The following is a 16125-nucleotide window of genomic DNA, read 5'->3' as shown; positions in this document are numbered from 1 at the left end:
CTTTTAGAACATAGTTTGTTTTTAAGATAATATTGGCTTTTTAACATGCTTTTGCATACGCATTGTATAATTATATGCACTTGCAAGGCATCGCCAGTCCTATATTATACTCTAAATTTTATATAGTGTTTCCAAATCTACAGAGTGATGGTCCGGTTTATATGATTTAAAGACTAATTTTTGGGTGGTGTTTAAAAAAAAAAATTGGATTAGTTTGGTTTGTGTTTTATTTATATTTATAATGTGTTTCTATAAGCTAGTTTTGAGAAAAATAGCATTATTGTTGTTTGATATTTTTATTCAATTTATTTTTTTATCATAAAATCGTTTGGTTTTGTAAAAATAACCGATTTAAATCATCTATTTTAATCAGAAACCATGTAAAGCAATTTCATTTCTCTTAATTCCGTTGATATTTAATCGAAAAAAATTTCTTAACCTTTAGCTAAAAAATTTAATTTTTAGTCTCCTTGATAAAAAAATTTTGGTTAGTGTAACAGATCAATATTGCATAGCCATAAATTAATTACACAAATGGAATTATTTATCATTTGAAATAAACAATGCAAAAAACCTGTATATATGTCAGTTTGTATTTTTTGTAGAGATGGCAGAAATTGAAAATGTAAAATCAATAATTCTAAATACATAAAAAGTTTTAAATTAAATTTAAATTAAATGTAGATTCTAAATTAAATGTAAATTAAATGTAGATTTAACAATTGTTTTATATGAAACAAAAGATTTTAGCTGAGACTTAAGAATATTGACTATTCATCACTTTCCGTTAATTTTAATAATAAATAAACAACAAAGAGCGAAGAGTTGATTAGTTGTTTTGCAGTTTTTGCTTTTGCTTTTACTTTAAAAAACAAGCTGTGAATTATTTTGTTTCGGCTTTAATTGTTTTGCTATATATTTATTTTCAAAGCTCTAAATAAAATCTTTAGAAAAGTTGATTTTGAAAACTAAAATACTACTATTTTCTTAAAAATTTTATACTGTATCTTTAATTTTAAAAGTTAAAATATGATTGTTTCTAAAATTTTTTTTTTTGAAAAAAGTGGTATCACATTTACCACCATTACTAATCAACCTCTGAGTTTATTCATTTCAATTTCGTTGGACAACATAGTAAATTAATTTGCATATTATTACTTATATTTTTGATAGTCAATTTTGAAATAATATATATACATGCTTTATAAAAAAAAAACAAGTTAAAATTAATTAAAAATTATAAGAAGAACGCCCGGACAAAGACCATAGTTACAATAAAATTAAGAAAAGAAGGAAAATTATCATTTACTTTAGAGAAAGAAAGTGAAAAGACAAGACAACGTCAAATCGGATATCTATCTTATCATACGACTGCCAGTGCCTTCATGTGTTGTCAGACTTGTTTCACTAACATTTTCAATTTTCTTCTCTGCACAAATTTAATCGATATGTATATTATAAATATAAAAAGCTAGATATATTTGGAAAGGAGAAGAGTTTTTTTCTTTCTATCAAAACCAAATATAGAAAACAAAAGAAAAAAATGGACACCCCGCACGTGTGTTCTTGGCTGACCTCATTGTCTATGTACCCATTTGAAGAATATTCATTCGAGGACTAGAAGATTAGAGCAGCCGCATTAATGAACCCCCGGTTGGGGTTCATCATGTGAATTTTTTATTTTTTATTTTTTTCATTTTTCGTTTGATTTAAAAAAAAAAAAAAAAAAAATTAACCAATAACGGGCCGCCACGTGGCGTGGGGCCCGCTGAACAGTAACGATCCGGGTTCATGCAGAAGGAGCGTTGCAAGACAGAGTCGTGACTGTAGCATAGTTTAATAATTTTTTTTTCGGGAAGCGTGTGAACCCCCCTTATGAACTCCTAATGCTGGTGCCCTTAGGTTTCAACAAGAGAAAAAATCAAGGAGATTAAGTTAAGGCTCGGTAAAAAATCTGGATCCGAAGAACCGAACCGAATCCGACCCGAAAAAGTAGTATTGAACCTGAACCGAAATTTATTAAATATCCGAATGTATTTAAAATTTTGGTATTAAAGAACCGGAACCGAACCCGATCCGAATCGAAGTATTTCGGGTACCCGAATGTATCCGAATTAGATTTATATACCTAAATATATTAGTTATTTTTAGATTTAATATATAAAAATATCCATAATATATAAGATATTTTTAAATTGTCCAAAATACTTGAAAATATTTAAAAATATTCAAAATTAAAGGTGTAAAATAACTAAACAATATTCAAAACACCAAATATATTTAAAATATCTATTGATTCTCTATCTAAATATTCAAACCAAACGAATTTTTATATTAAGTTTAAGTATTTTGGCATATGTTATTCAAATTTATATGTAATATATTATTTTGTTTTAAAATTTTGAGAAATTTAAAGTCTATAGTGAATTTAAAATTTTAAAAAATTATTTAAACGGGTTATTCGAATCCGAACCAAACCCGAACCAAAATTTATAAAAGCCCGAATGAGGCTAAAATCTTTAATCTTGAAAACTCGAAACCCGGATAGATCCGAACCGAACCCGAATGGTACCCGAACGCCCACCCCTAGATTAAGTGATTAGACATCAGCATATGGTAACAATGGAAACAGGCTTAATAGTTTTCATCATCTAACTTGAACTAGTATTTTAACTGAAGTTTATATAAATTGGAGTTAGATTAGATGTGTTGTAATTCTTTTCTTTTTTCTGAACTAGGATATGTTGTAATTTTTGGATAATGATTTCCAGAAATTCTTGGATAGTGGTCCGACAGAAGGATCCGATCGACCCGGACGACACGCATTCTCATGCCCTTCAATTCTCCACCACCAAATTTATTAGATTTACATTATTTGTTAGTACTAGTTATTTTTTGTTTATCTGCATTATTTTTTATAGAATACATTGATTATTTAAATCATACCTCGTTTATTAGCTGAATTAAACACATACCGCTGCAAACGAAAGTAGTCTAACTAGACAGATCTTTACTTTATCTTTTCAGGTTTTATATTATCCCGATGAATAACCGTTCTAAAACACCATCTATTAGGTATCTACGCCTGTTTCATGTCACATTTTCAAAAAATTATTTTTAATTGGTGAAAACAGTTTCGGTGTCAGAAGAATGACCAGCAGTTACAAGTTATTTGGAAGATATCAAAATCTAAAAGAAGTTTTCACATCATAGAGCTCTTTCAAATACCACGAACGATAAATTTAAGGACGGATAGTCTTGTACGCAATGCTAAGAAATATCCGTCTTTTACCGTTCATATGTATCTTGAATTACATGTTTGGTTTGCAGAGTTTCGATGAGTGTTTATATTGATGACAAAAAAATGACTCTTCTGAGTTAAAGAAGTCATGGAAAAATTCAGTTCAAAAAAAGTCATGGAAAAATATTACTGTTACAAACAGAAAAGAAAAGAAAAAAGAATTATGTGAACTAGAATAGCAAAGCGGTATTTATCATTGTCTCTTGTACTTAGTAGGGGTTATTGGTTATTGTATTTTAATAGATTTGAAAATCCGAACTAAATCTAGTGTTATTGGTTCTATAATTTTCAAATCTGTATTAAAATCATGTGTTATTGGTTTAATAATTCATAAATTCTATATCAAATCAAGTGTTATTCAATCGTACGGATTTACTAATATATTTGATTTTATAATGGATTTGAATGAATTTGTTTGGATTTTTTAGTTAAAAATACAAAGACTCAAATCCGAGAAAAAACCTCCGGATTTGCATATTTTACTTGGATTTATAAATACTATATGAATTTCTAAATCAATCAAAATATAAACCAATAACACCTCCTTATTGTCTCTGTGTTTCATCAATGAAATTCATAGACGAAAAAAGAATAGCAAAGTGGCAAATAATCGGCTAAAATTTTAATTGAACTTAAAATCTACATAGTAATCGTTTTTAGTATATGCCATTAATATTGTAGATTTAGGAAATCAATGTGAAACATATAATAGTATGAAATTGTTATGTTTTAAGAAACTTCAGTAATAATATTTTAGAGTAATTTTTGTTGACATAATCACTCTATCTTGTTACTACTGATTTATTATTTTGCTACAAATTATGAAAAATTATTACTAGACGATTGTACAACCATTTAGTTTTATATGTCTTAAAAGAATTTACATATGAAGATTTTACTTACACCATTATAATTTGTTTTATGAAAACCCATCTAAATCGTTTGTTACTAATACTATTTTTGTTTTATTTCATAATAAGTGAAGTTCTCACTATTTTAGATAAAATTTAATGTGATTTGAAATTTTTGACCAATTACAAAATACTGCATTTTTATTAGTTGAATTATTTTATTTAATATTATTTTTATGTAACCAAAATAAATTGTATAAAAATTTGTGTTTTCTTAATCGTTATGCAAAAACTTTAAACACCAGCTACAATGACACCGGGGGAATAATTCTTAATAAATTGTTTTTCTATGACTCAAACCAGATATCTTAAAAACATTAGTGAATCTTTAATCAAATAACAAACTTCCACAATAGTTTATCATCATCGGACATTAATTTTTTATTTCTTTTTTATAATTAATCATTTAAAATTCTAAGTACTTCCGGAATAGAACATCATCAATTGGTGTTTCTCCATCCTAATGTATTATGGATCATGTGGAAAGATAAGAGATTTTGTTTTAAAAATGTGGGGTAAAAAATGGGAAACAATGGAAGAGAGATAGTCAAAAATGGACCAGCGGTCAAACGCCAAACCATCAAATCACATTTTAACTGAGAACAGTTTGAGACTTTTGGTGGTCTCTGCCTTAACGAATTAGGCCAATGTTCTTATCCATCACCGTCCTTGCCAATTTACCAGTTCCATATTAACACGCATGCAGATGGCTTCCAATAATGATCGTGGTTGGTCTGTTTTTTCTCTGCGATAAATATGGTAAATGCATTTTTTAAATCAAGCTTCATAGACGTGTCGTATAAAGTGACGCGGCACAGGTGCATTTGCGATACAAACATTGTTGATTAATTTTATCACTATTAGTGTCGAAGAAAGTTATATAAATCAATTTGCTAAGTTCATCTACCATTTAAATCGTTTGACTGCATATCACCGTATATACTAAATGGAACCAACCAACCATTTTTTTTTGCAAGTTTGTGTCTGCCATGCCAACATTCAGTATCTGTCAAATTAATGTATACAAGGGATCGTTACCCGCGCCAAGGCGCAGAGTTTTTGCATTTTAATCTATTTTTGTCTCTTGCTTACTAATCTAGCATTCAGTTTTTTTATGCATTTTATCTTCACCATCTCCTCTTGTCTTGTTTACATTTGTTTTCACGTTCTGTCGTTTGATTTGTCTTAGTTTTGGCTTTTGTAATAACTTAATCATGCTCATTCTTGTTTCATTCTTTATTGATTGATATTTTTATTTCGCTTAGCTCTGTGTTGCCACCAATTTGCTCGAATCATTTTTCATCATCTGCTTCGTATTCTTTTCATATTCATTAATTATTGTCTTCAATCTCTTTAAATCCTAAAATCCTACATGTTCTTTTATTTATTAAATCACATATTAAATATTGTTGAAACTGTTTATTTATTCTAATAAATTCTTACGATTATAACTAAGATGATATGGATAAAAGACTGATTATAATTTAGTTGAAATTAAAGTCTAAAGTAGAAGTTATTAAACTTGCAATCCTTCTTTTTTTCATCCAAGATAGCTTTAGTCAAATCAATTATATTGATTTAGAAAACCCATAAACTATTTCAATCCCAAACAACAAAAAAACAGGGGCATTTGTTATTGACGATGCGGCGGGTTTCCTTTTACTATAAACATAATTGTTTGTCACAACTGTTAATAAATCCAAATGTGTTTACAAAAGCTACCCATATAAGAGTTTCATACTCATTTCTCTTTCTCTAGTCATCTCCTATGTTAGTAGATATCATAATACAATCATCAAACAAATGACATATCTCTTGGTTCCATATAGAATATGCAAAAAGACTATTTTCTGCAGACTCCATGATCACTGAGTATTATAAATATCAAACTCAGTCTATGGTATATTTATATGTTGAGGAAATGCCTCGAAATGTAGCTTCCAAATAATGATTTCCAGGTCAACACATTGCATGTTAACCTCCACAATGGGATCAGCGGATCTGCAGATACCGCTACATGTCGAGTCGAACGCAGCTACACATATGTTCCCTGCTTGTGCCTTTCATTCACAATCTGCAATTATCCCAAGAACCAGAATCAATGTTAAATGAGGTAAAAGTTTTAGAGTCATAACAGACTTTGTATAGCCAAGCCCAATAAACCAAGCACCCAACAGAACATCCCCACTTGCCTATTTGTGCAGAAAATGACTTGATCATTATATAGTAGCACCGAGAAGTTAGATGGAGAATGAGGTATGAATGCAAAGTAGACAAAACAGTTAAAATCTTACTGATTATGGAAAATATAAGAAATTAATTATCTTGAAATGGCGTATAACTGTCCAATAGCGTGACAGAAGTACTTGTTCCTGTTCTCACCAAACTTTCAATTCTACATGTATATATAAATCTATTAGAGTTATTGACAGTGTTCTGTTGCGATATTTGTTAGCTAAAATAATCCATCCAGCATAATAGGAAAAAGAAACCAACGAAATTGTAAAGCTAACCATCAGCTGAGATGCTTTTGTTGTCCTGACACATTGCAAGCTTAGTGATTTCACTGTCAAAAGCAACAAACTAAGCAGTCATATATATCCGAGACATTTATTTACAAACGGTTCCTAGCACAGAAAAAACATATTATTATGTTACGGATGATAAGTTTGATGCATAAATACAGTTTAGAATTTTTTTCAACTGAACATTTGTGCCTACTGAATTACCTTACAACACCCACTGCATTGTGATTTTGGCATGTTAAAGCTGAGAATCAACATTTGAGCTTGCGTTAGCATTTGGAACATGAAATATAGCACCATCAATTTCCAGTGTTAATTCCATTGACAATAGCTGTGGAAAAAACTCTGCTAGTAAGGTAATCGTGATTAGTAATTCTTTACATCTTAGTGTCGTATAACTTCAAAACGATAGACACTTACAATCGACGGCTCTCAAAGATGGACCGCAAACCATCTAATGACATGCTTACCTCGTCGTATAAGTAATCCATGTCACTTCCCTCCCACGGGTAACGTTGCTGGTGCAGATCAATTCCCTCCACCTCTTCCTCATCATTAGGATGCTCTGCAATATACCCTCTGTAAGGTTCAAATTTATGTCGCTAGAATTATCAGAGAAAGAAATATAAAGTACCCTCCAAATCTTCAGGAGCATCGACATTTTATTTATTCAATGATCTTCATTCAACCTAACAACCATCAAAATAAAAAGAATGTGAGGCACATAATCTTCAAAATCCAAGTTTAATGAATGGAAAAAAAAAAACTCTGGACGACAGAAAATGTCAAACACTCACTGGCTTCTTCTTCTTTTACTTCTTGGCTCCCGTGAATGAACTGTCAAAGTCATCATTATTTGCAGGAAAAAAGATCAAACAAAGCAACTGATGAAAAGAAACAAATATGTTTCACATCACATAAACTCTTCTTGAACAATCAGACAACAGATAGTATATCTTCCGTGTGACTCAGTTGAGTCCTCGATGGCATCCTGAACGACAAATGTCTTCTTCTTCTTCTTGGTTAGATCAAAGGGTGCAAGCTAAGGATGACCAAAGAAAATTAAAACCATACAATCATGATTTATCAGGCAAAATAAAAGAACTGATGAATTTATTAAAGATGGGGAGATGTAGAGACTAAAGAAGAAAAACTGATTCATGAAACTCAAAGAGTCAATCTGTGTTTCTTAGATGAGTCATGAACCGATGATTAAAAATTGAAAGCCCTAAACTTCCATTGAAGAGAACGCTTACAGACCAAAGAGGTTTATTGGGCTTTTTTTTTTAACGAATCTCATTTCAAAACGTGAGTTATAAAATATTTATTAAATCATTAGATAAAATAAATAAGTGTGGATCTCACAGAGAAAACCGAAGAAGCAAAGGTTTCCGACCTTCATAAATATATATTTGTTTCAGCTATCAATGTACAAAAAATCCTTTAGCTCAGTGGTATAAATGATGTTGTTTAGATCTCAATAATCCGGGTTCGAGTCACAGACTTGACACTTTTTTCACACTTTTTAAAAGTGGAACCCACATATTGCTGACGTGTCGCATCAGAAGTGATGCAACTGCCCTATTATAAATGTAAATTTTTGTTATCAATCGGTCAACGCTTTAAATTAAAAATTGTATATATGGTATATTTACGGCTGAAATTTACTTTGAAGGAAAAATGATGATTTTCTCTGGAAACAAAATAAAATACTAGTATTACATTCTCTAACTAAAAATGTTAATGTTGACTTTTCAAATATTTGATATCTGTGTGATCCATTTTTGAAGGCCACTAGATTATTTGGCATTTTTAAAACCCCATGCATGTATGTTTCTGCATCATGGTATTGATTGAGTTTCACAGATATATATTTCGTATACCAACCCAAAAATACAGTTGCCAAAGATCTTGTCTTAGTTCTATTTTTCTTGCAACTAATTATATACGTGACTATTAATGCGACTAAAATATTAGGTAAAATATGGATTGATCAGGGCGGGTAGTTAGCAAGTGATATAAGTATTAATTTTAAATTTTGTCATTTTTACATTAGTTATCTCTCTCACAGCTTATTATATTCAGAATTTATTCATCTGCTCTCCATATTCGCTTCCCCTCCCCCCAAATGCCAAGCCAAAAATACAGTAGCCAAAGATCTTGTCAGTTCTATTTTTCTTGCAACAAATCATATACGTGACTATTAATGCGACTAAAATATTAGGTAAAATATGGATTGATCAGGGCGGGTAGTTAGCAAGTGATATATTAATTTTTGTCGTTTTTACATTAGTTATCTCTCTCACAACTTATTATATTTCACAAAACTATAATTTATTCATCTGCTCTCCGTATTCGCTTGCCTAACCCACCCACCCCCCCCCCCCCCCCCCCCCCCCCCAACACAACAATAAATGGATTTGGCACGTAATTATTGCTGATATGCTTCGAGTGACAGAAAAAAAAAGTACATACAAAATTCCAATTGCTCCCAGCCAATAAAGAAGAGCACTCATGTCAACATTAATCATTTTTATCGTCATTTATTCATTATAAATTAATTCGAGACCCCCCTGTCCGCCCATTCAGATCTCTGTCTTTTTCTCTCTATATCTATCTATACACAAAACCAATCTTTCAAACACTATACTCTCTTCTTGATCTTCTAAAGATAAGCTTGAGATGAAAACAACTGTTTTCTTCGTCTTCTATAGCTTATAAGGAGAGGACCCTTTTGATATAGTTCCTCTGAAAACCCTAAGTTTATTACCTAAAAGAATTAACACGAAGAGATGAGCAGTAGTGTGGAAGAATCTCTGAAAACTCTATCGTTGGATTCTCTAAACCTTTTAATCAACGGTCAAGCTTTCTCCGACGTCACCTTCAGCGTCGAGGGCCGTCTAGTCCATGCCCACCGTTGCATCCTCGCCGCACGCAGCCTCTTCTTCCGCAAATTCTTTATTTGCGGATATGACCCTTCACAAACCGGAGTCGAATCGGCTAACAACCTAACCGGATCAGTAATCAGAGCCGCCGAAATGGGAGGAGTCATACCGGTCAACTCGGTCGGCTACGAAGTTTTCTTGCTTCTACTTCAGTTCTTATACAGTGGTCAAGTCTCACTCGTACCGCATAAGCACGAGCCAAGATCGAACTGTGGAGATAGTGGATGTTGGCATACGCACTGCACTGCAGCTGTAGATCTCTCTTTAGATATCTTAGCCGCCGCTCATTACTTTGGCGTCGAGCAGCTCGCGTTGCTTACTCAGGTTCTAATTAATTAATATTAATTAAGAAAGTCTCATGATAAACCTTTGTTGCAGAAGTGAAGTAGTGATCTAATTATTTGCATAATTAGATAGGAAGTGAAGTAGTGATCTAATTATTTGCATAAAACAAAAAATAAAAAGAGAAGACTAAGTCTCACGACTTAGCAGTTGAACTTCACTTTGATTTTCACGTGCAGATGAGTCTTCCATAGTTAGCTTTATTTGCTGACTCATCATCTCATTGGGTTAATGATTCTTGTTCTTTAATCTTGGCAATGTACTGTCCGATATGGTTAGGTTCGGTTGAGTTGGGGTTTGAAACCATATTGATAAAACCCCTACGTGAAACAGTTTCTTATATTTTCTTAAGAACACCGCCCTAAGAAAATCTGGATAATGATGCTCTAAGAGTTATTATTGCCACGATTTCATGTATGCGTAACTAAGCTTGAATATTACCGAGAAATTTTAGTTAAGATTTTGTTTCGTGGTTTTCTTTTTCCAGTATCCAAACTCTTTAGCTATATAAATAATATATTTATAAATAGTAAGCTTACTAATAACCTGGATCTTATTTGTAACCCCTAAAATGAGAAATGTTATGGTCGTTTTATTATCAATAGATTTTTTTCTATAATGGTCTTAGAGCATGTTTATTGCAGGTATTAGGTTGGAGTTCTTAGCGTAATATAAAATACGGTCTCTTAGTTTTTAAGTTTTTAACTAAAAAAGCTAAGAAACGTCTCTTAGGGCATGTGCATCGGGGGCTTTTAGCAGTTTCTTAGGGGGACCACAAAAACATAAAAATCGGTAACCAAAAGCGCCAGTTAAGAATCGATGTTTGAGTGATCCTTGCGGGCCCCACGACACGTGGCGATCCGCAATTGGTTCCCTTTTTTTTTAATAAATCAGATAAGACAAAAAAAAAATTTAGAAACCCATTTTGGGTTTCACCCGATAATCATGGTTTTATATCTCTTATTTAATAGACGTCTCTTAGTGTTTTTAGTTAAAATCTAAGAGGTCATATCTTATATTACGCTAAGAATCTCAACCTAAAAAACCTGCAATAAATATGCTCTTATCCTTTTTTTTTCATTTGGGTTTGGATATAATAAAAACACTTTGTGAAAAATAGTTATTTTTGACAATGAACATGCACATTAATGCAAATGAAAAATAAGTGGTGGATGGTGTCTTTAAATTAATTCAGCATTTTGTCTCAACTTTCTTCTTTTGTTTTTTAATCACAGAAACATTTGACAAGCATGGTGGAGAACGCCTCCATTGAAGACGTGATGAAAGTGCTAATAGCTTCAAGAAAGCATGACATGCATCAATTGTGGACCACTTGCTCTTACCTACTCACCAAATCAGGTCTTTCAACGGAGATTCTAGCCAAACACCTCCCAATAGAACTCGTAGCCAAGGTTGAAGATCTTCGTCACAAATCTTCCATGCCTCACCAACATGACCTAACCTCGGCTCTAGACCTAGACGACCAGAAGATCAGGAGGATGAGACGAGCATTGGACTCCTCAGATGTCGAGCTCGTGAAGCTAATGGTTATGGGAGAAGGACTCAATATAGACGAGTCACTAGCTTTGATTTACGCAGTGGAGAATTGTAGTAGAGAGGTTGTGAAGGCACTTCTTGAGATTGGTGCAACTGATGTGAACTTTCAAGTGGCTCCAACCAGGAAAACCGCACTCCACATCGCGGCCGAGATGGTCTCTCCGGATATGGTGGCCGTCTTACTAGACCACCATGCCGACCCAAACGTCCAGACAGTTGATGGTATCACTCCACTTGACATCCTTAGAACCCTAACGTCAAATTTCTTGTTTAAGGGGACAATTCATGGATTGACTCACATTGAACCTAATAAACTCAGGCTTTGTCTTGAGCTGATCCAGTCCGCAGCATTGGTGATTTCACGAGAAGAAGGGAACAATAATGATAATAACATGAAAGAAGACCACACGAGCGGAAGTAATTTGGATTCAAGATTGGTTTATCTTAATCTTGGAGCTACTAGTCGGGATCTTGGAGATGAACATGGACATCAAACGGAAGGTATGAGCCTGCATCATCATCATGACCCATCAACGATGTATCATTATCACCACCACCGCCACTTCTAGGTTTTAGAGCCGATCATCTTCTAATTATGATACGACTTATTCAATATCTAATTAATTTGTTGGTATATGGGGTTTTATCTCTGTCTACGTGGATATGCAAACAAATGTAGATGTTTATTCCACGAATAGTGGAATGAGAAGAGAAAAGGCCACATATGGAGAAAGATCTTGAATTATATATTTAAATATATGTTAGGGTTAATTATCAAATATATAGTACGTCTATAGTCAGCGGCGAACCTACGTTATACAGAAAGGGGGCAACTGCCACCACTTAACAGTAAAAACAAATTTAATTACATCCAGATTCTTATGATTCTACAGTTTGGTTGGTTGAAATTTTCACTCTGCCCCCACTCAACGAAGGCTCGAATCTCCTCTTTACCCTTTTCCTTCTTATTTTCTTCTCATTTCTTTATTTTATTCTTATAACTTTTTTTGTCACGTGTTATACTCATTACTTTTTTGTTCTTTTCAGTTTTTTTTTTTTTTATTGTCGACTGTTCTTTGTTATTTTTCTTTGTTCTTCCTTCTTTTCATAGTTACTAAGTACTATTTTATTTCAAACAAATAGTTTTAATATTTTCCATTTCATTTGGGTAATGCCCGTAATGGGTTCATTTTGTTTTCTTCATTTAGTTATAAAAATATATTAGTTGTATTAGTATAATTATCTCTCTATGTTTTCTTTTAAATTTTATCTTTACTAAAAATAAAATAAAATTATGTAATATTATTAAATAAAAATATGTAATATTATTAAATAAAAATATTTTTAACTAACTAATTTTTCTTATGCCCCTACTCAAAATATTTTCTGAATCCGCTACTGTCTATAGTACCAGCGGTAAGGCCTCGCTGCATCCATATCGATCTACTTAAAGTTTAGTTGTGAACATAACAATGATAAAAAGAAAGTTTATTAGATCAAAACCATTCAAATTCTCTAATTTTTTTTTACATTATCATTTCTTTCTCTTGGGGGTTTCATGCCTCTGATGAAGGAGTTTTAAACATAACCAGAATTGAGGATCCAAAAACGAAAATCATGCTTTTTTTGTCTGTGATCATAGGTAAGAGAAGATCAGTTTGTTTCAACCCAGCAACAAGGCATAACAATGTGTGATGAGTTTGGGATTCCGATTCTATGCTTCCTTCTTCCATCATTTATTTACAGTTGGATGTTATTATACATATGAAAACAGCTTTGGTAATAGATTAACAAGATATGGTACCTGAAAAGATTTAGCTAAGAAGTCTGACCAAATCCTATAACGATGATGATTGAGATTCTTTTGGGAATACCTTCCCCAAAGACCAATCTTGGTTTTATTATAGGGTTATTAAATTTTGGTCTTCCCCTATATATTATAACAACATGTGACCAGGATTAAACACTACTAATGTCTTCGGTTTTCACTGTAACCATCAAATCCGTTACACAATTTTATAACTGAACCTTTTTAAAATATTCATAGACCGTCGACTACAAAACTATATAAATTATTTGGTACACTTTTGACTTTCAAAACCTGTCACATATCTATATTTTTAGACATCTAAGCTTATACATTTAAGTTAAAAACAATTACAAACTCAATTAACTTCAGACCCACTTTCAATTCTTTTATAAAAACAACCAAAATTATGAAGACCATTTTATACATAAATATATGTAAATAGAACATTATTTTAATACTGTAGATTTATAATAATAAAACATTTGTCTCAAAAAGATTAACATTATTTTAAGGTATTTTTATCATGTTCATTTTATTATATATTACCCTCACTATATACGAGTAAATGGATCTATCGGTTCGACCACAAGTCTGACTCGGATATGAAAATTCAATGAAAATGTTGTACAAGACTGAAATAATAATAATAGAACAGCTTTTAAATATTATAGATATATAATAATACTTATAAATTTATTTAATATTTAGCTTTATGGTCAACAAAAAAATACCCACACTTCTTAAGCGCGGATCAAAATCTAGTTATACTATTAAAAGGAAAATATTTTTAAAAATCTACCTATGAAAAGTTGTTGCTTCTATTCATTAACTATTCATTATATTTTGGTCTTACCTTTATTTTCTCTAAAAATCAAAACAATAAATACATGATATACTTTTTAGAAATATCGTTGGTTTGTTTTCAATATTATATTTTCTGTCATTATCATTTATTTATTCATCTAAAAATTATTAAATATATTTTTGGTATAGTAATATCAATGAAATATATGTATCTCATTAATAACACGAACATGTGCAATATTCAAAGCATATTATTCAATTTATGTTCCTTATATATGTAACATAATTTATTGACCGATTGAACATATATTCATATTTTAATTTTAATCACTTTTTGATCATGTTTTTAAACTGTAAAATATTAGAATTTACATTTTATACAATTATAAAATTCTTGGACTTCTTATGTGTATTTATACTAAATTTTATACAATTATAATTTTTTATGCTTTATCAGATTTTTTAATAAATCAATTTTTATTAAATCCGAATTTTGTAATAACATATCAGTTGGTAGAATCTCTGATAGAATTCTACATGAAGAACATATGCCAATCCAGATTATATATGGCTATCGGGTTTATCAGTTCGACCACGGGTCAGGATCGGATAAAAACACTGCTTATATCTTAATTCGTCAATAAACCACATATGTACCCCCACTTAAAGGAGTTAACCAATTTGTAAAAATATAATACTTTTTCGCACTATTTAAATGTAGATGGATTGTTAGTCTTTAGCATTCGGTTTTGGTTTGAGCATTTTGAGTTTTGGTTTTCGAAATTTAGGACAGTTATTTACAAAATTTGGTTTGGTTTGATTTTAGTTGGGGTTTTTTCTTTGGCTCATTAGCAAAGTTGAGAATCGCCTAATATGCAGAAAATAAATTGGGTCCAATTAAGTTATGGTTCGATTCTGGTTTTCCAGATAATTACAAATTTATAGATAAAATTTTAGATAATTTGGGATTATCAGTTTAAATATCATGTAATTTCGGTTATTCGGATAAAAATATCAGATAATTCGAATAATTTTAATAATTTAAAGAATATTTTGGGGTAATTCGGTTTATATATAGTATTTTAAAATATTTGGTCGTTTAGAAATTAAATGTAATTAATATTAGTAAGTATATAATTTTATTTTAAAATTCACTTACCCTTTTGGTTCTTAGTTACTTATGAAATTCAGTTTATTTTTAGTTTCAGGATTTTCAGTTTTGTATAATTTAGTTCGTGGTTCTGAATAAATGGGATCAAATCTATACAATATATTATATAGAAACACATTTTTTTTTTTAATTTCAAAATCTAGTAATTCATTAAAAACCAGAACCAAAGGCTATGTGCGAAAAAATCTTAAACAACATATATAAATGAAACGGAGAGAGTTCTTAATGAATGAACTCAACTAATTTAATACTCTCTCTGTTTCAAAATACATGAAGTTTTAAGATTGTGCACAACTATTAAGAAACTTTTTTTTTATCTTAAAAATATCATTAAAATATAAATTAAAAGTTATTCAACCAATCACAAAACATACTACAAAATATCATTGGTTACACAGTTTTTGATAAAGTGAAAAAATGCATTGATATATGAAAACATTATCTATTTTGAAACATCAAAACCTCCCTAAAACATCATCTATTTTGAAGCGGAGGAGTAATATTATTTACCTGAAAAGCCTCCACAAAGCTGCTAAAGCTTGAATTTGGTGAGAGTACACCAGTGTGATTGCCCAATGAAGAGCAGTTACACGAAGCTGGGACTCCCATCAACCACACAGAACCGGATTGCAATATATCATCGTTGGTAAACTCCTTTGCAAAGTGGAATATCCACGAGCAGACAGGTCTGGTGTGAAACAATAGAGGTAGTAGACCAATCAAATTCCCCAAAACAAGATCAACAGCAATGGCCGACCA

The 16125-nt window shown here is 31.3% G+C and overlaps 1 protein-coding gene and 1 long non-coding RNA gene across 3 annotated transcripts; one reads left to right on the top strand and one right to left on the bottom strand.

Moving 5' to 3' along the window:
- Positions 1-3786: 3786 nt before the first annotated feature.
- On the bottom strand, positions 3787-9096 carry LOC125585162. The gene is made up of 5 exons (XR_007322089.1): positions 7372-9096; positions 7208-7302; positions 6942-6981; positions 6726-6778; positions 3787-6286 (listed from the first exon to the last, which is right to left on the bottom strand). It is a non-coding gene; the product is annotated as an uncharacterized LOC125585162 (long non-coding RNA).
- Positions 9097-9214: 118 nt separating this feature from the next.
- Positions 9215-12455, top strand: LOC106436045 (regulatory protein NPR6-like). Of its 2 annotated transcripts, XM_048753744.1 has the most exons (3): positions 9222-10006; positions 11260-11803; positions 11901-12455. In XM_048753744.1, the coding sequence occupies exons 1-3, from the start codon at positions 9530-9532 to the stop codon at positions 11915-11917; spliced, it is 1038 nt and encodes a 345-aa protein (XP_048609701.1). In that variant the 5' UTR covers positions 9222-9529; the 3' UTR covers positions 11918-12455. The 2 variants fall into 2 exon arrangements, with proteins under 2 accessions (XP_013732459.2, XP_048609701.1); XM_013877005.3 differs by having other exon boundaries at positions 9215-10006; positions 11260-12455.
- Positions 12456-16125: the final 3670 nt, after the last annotated feature.

Source organism: Brassica napus, chromosome C4 (genome assembly GCF_020379485.1).
Source record: "Brassica napus cultivar Da-Ae chromosome C4, Da-Ae, whole genome shotgun sequence".
Lineage (NCBI taxonomy): Eukaryota > Viridiplantae > Streptophyta > Magnoliopsida > Brassicales > Brassicaceae > Brassica > Brassica napus.
This window is presented reverse-complemented; position numbering and strand designations above follow the sequence as displayed.

Bases quoted from the DNA above. Each gene is read 5' to 3' on its own strand.
- LOC106436045 (XM_013877005.3), top strand. From the start codon at position 9,530: ATGAGCAGTAGTGTGGAAGAATCTCTGAAAACTCTATCGTTGGATTCT. The intron at 10,007-11,259 runs GTTCTAATTAAT...TTTTAATCACAG, and splicing joins AGCTCGCGTTGCTTACTCAG to AAACATTTGACAAGCATGGT.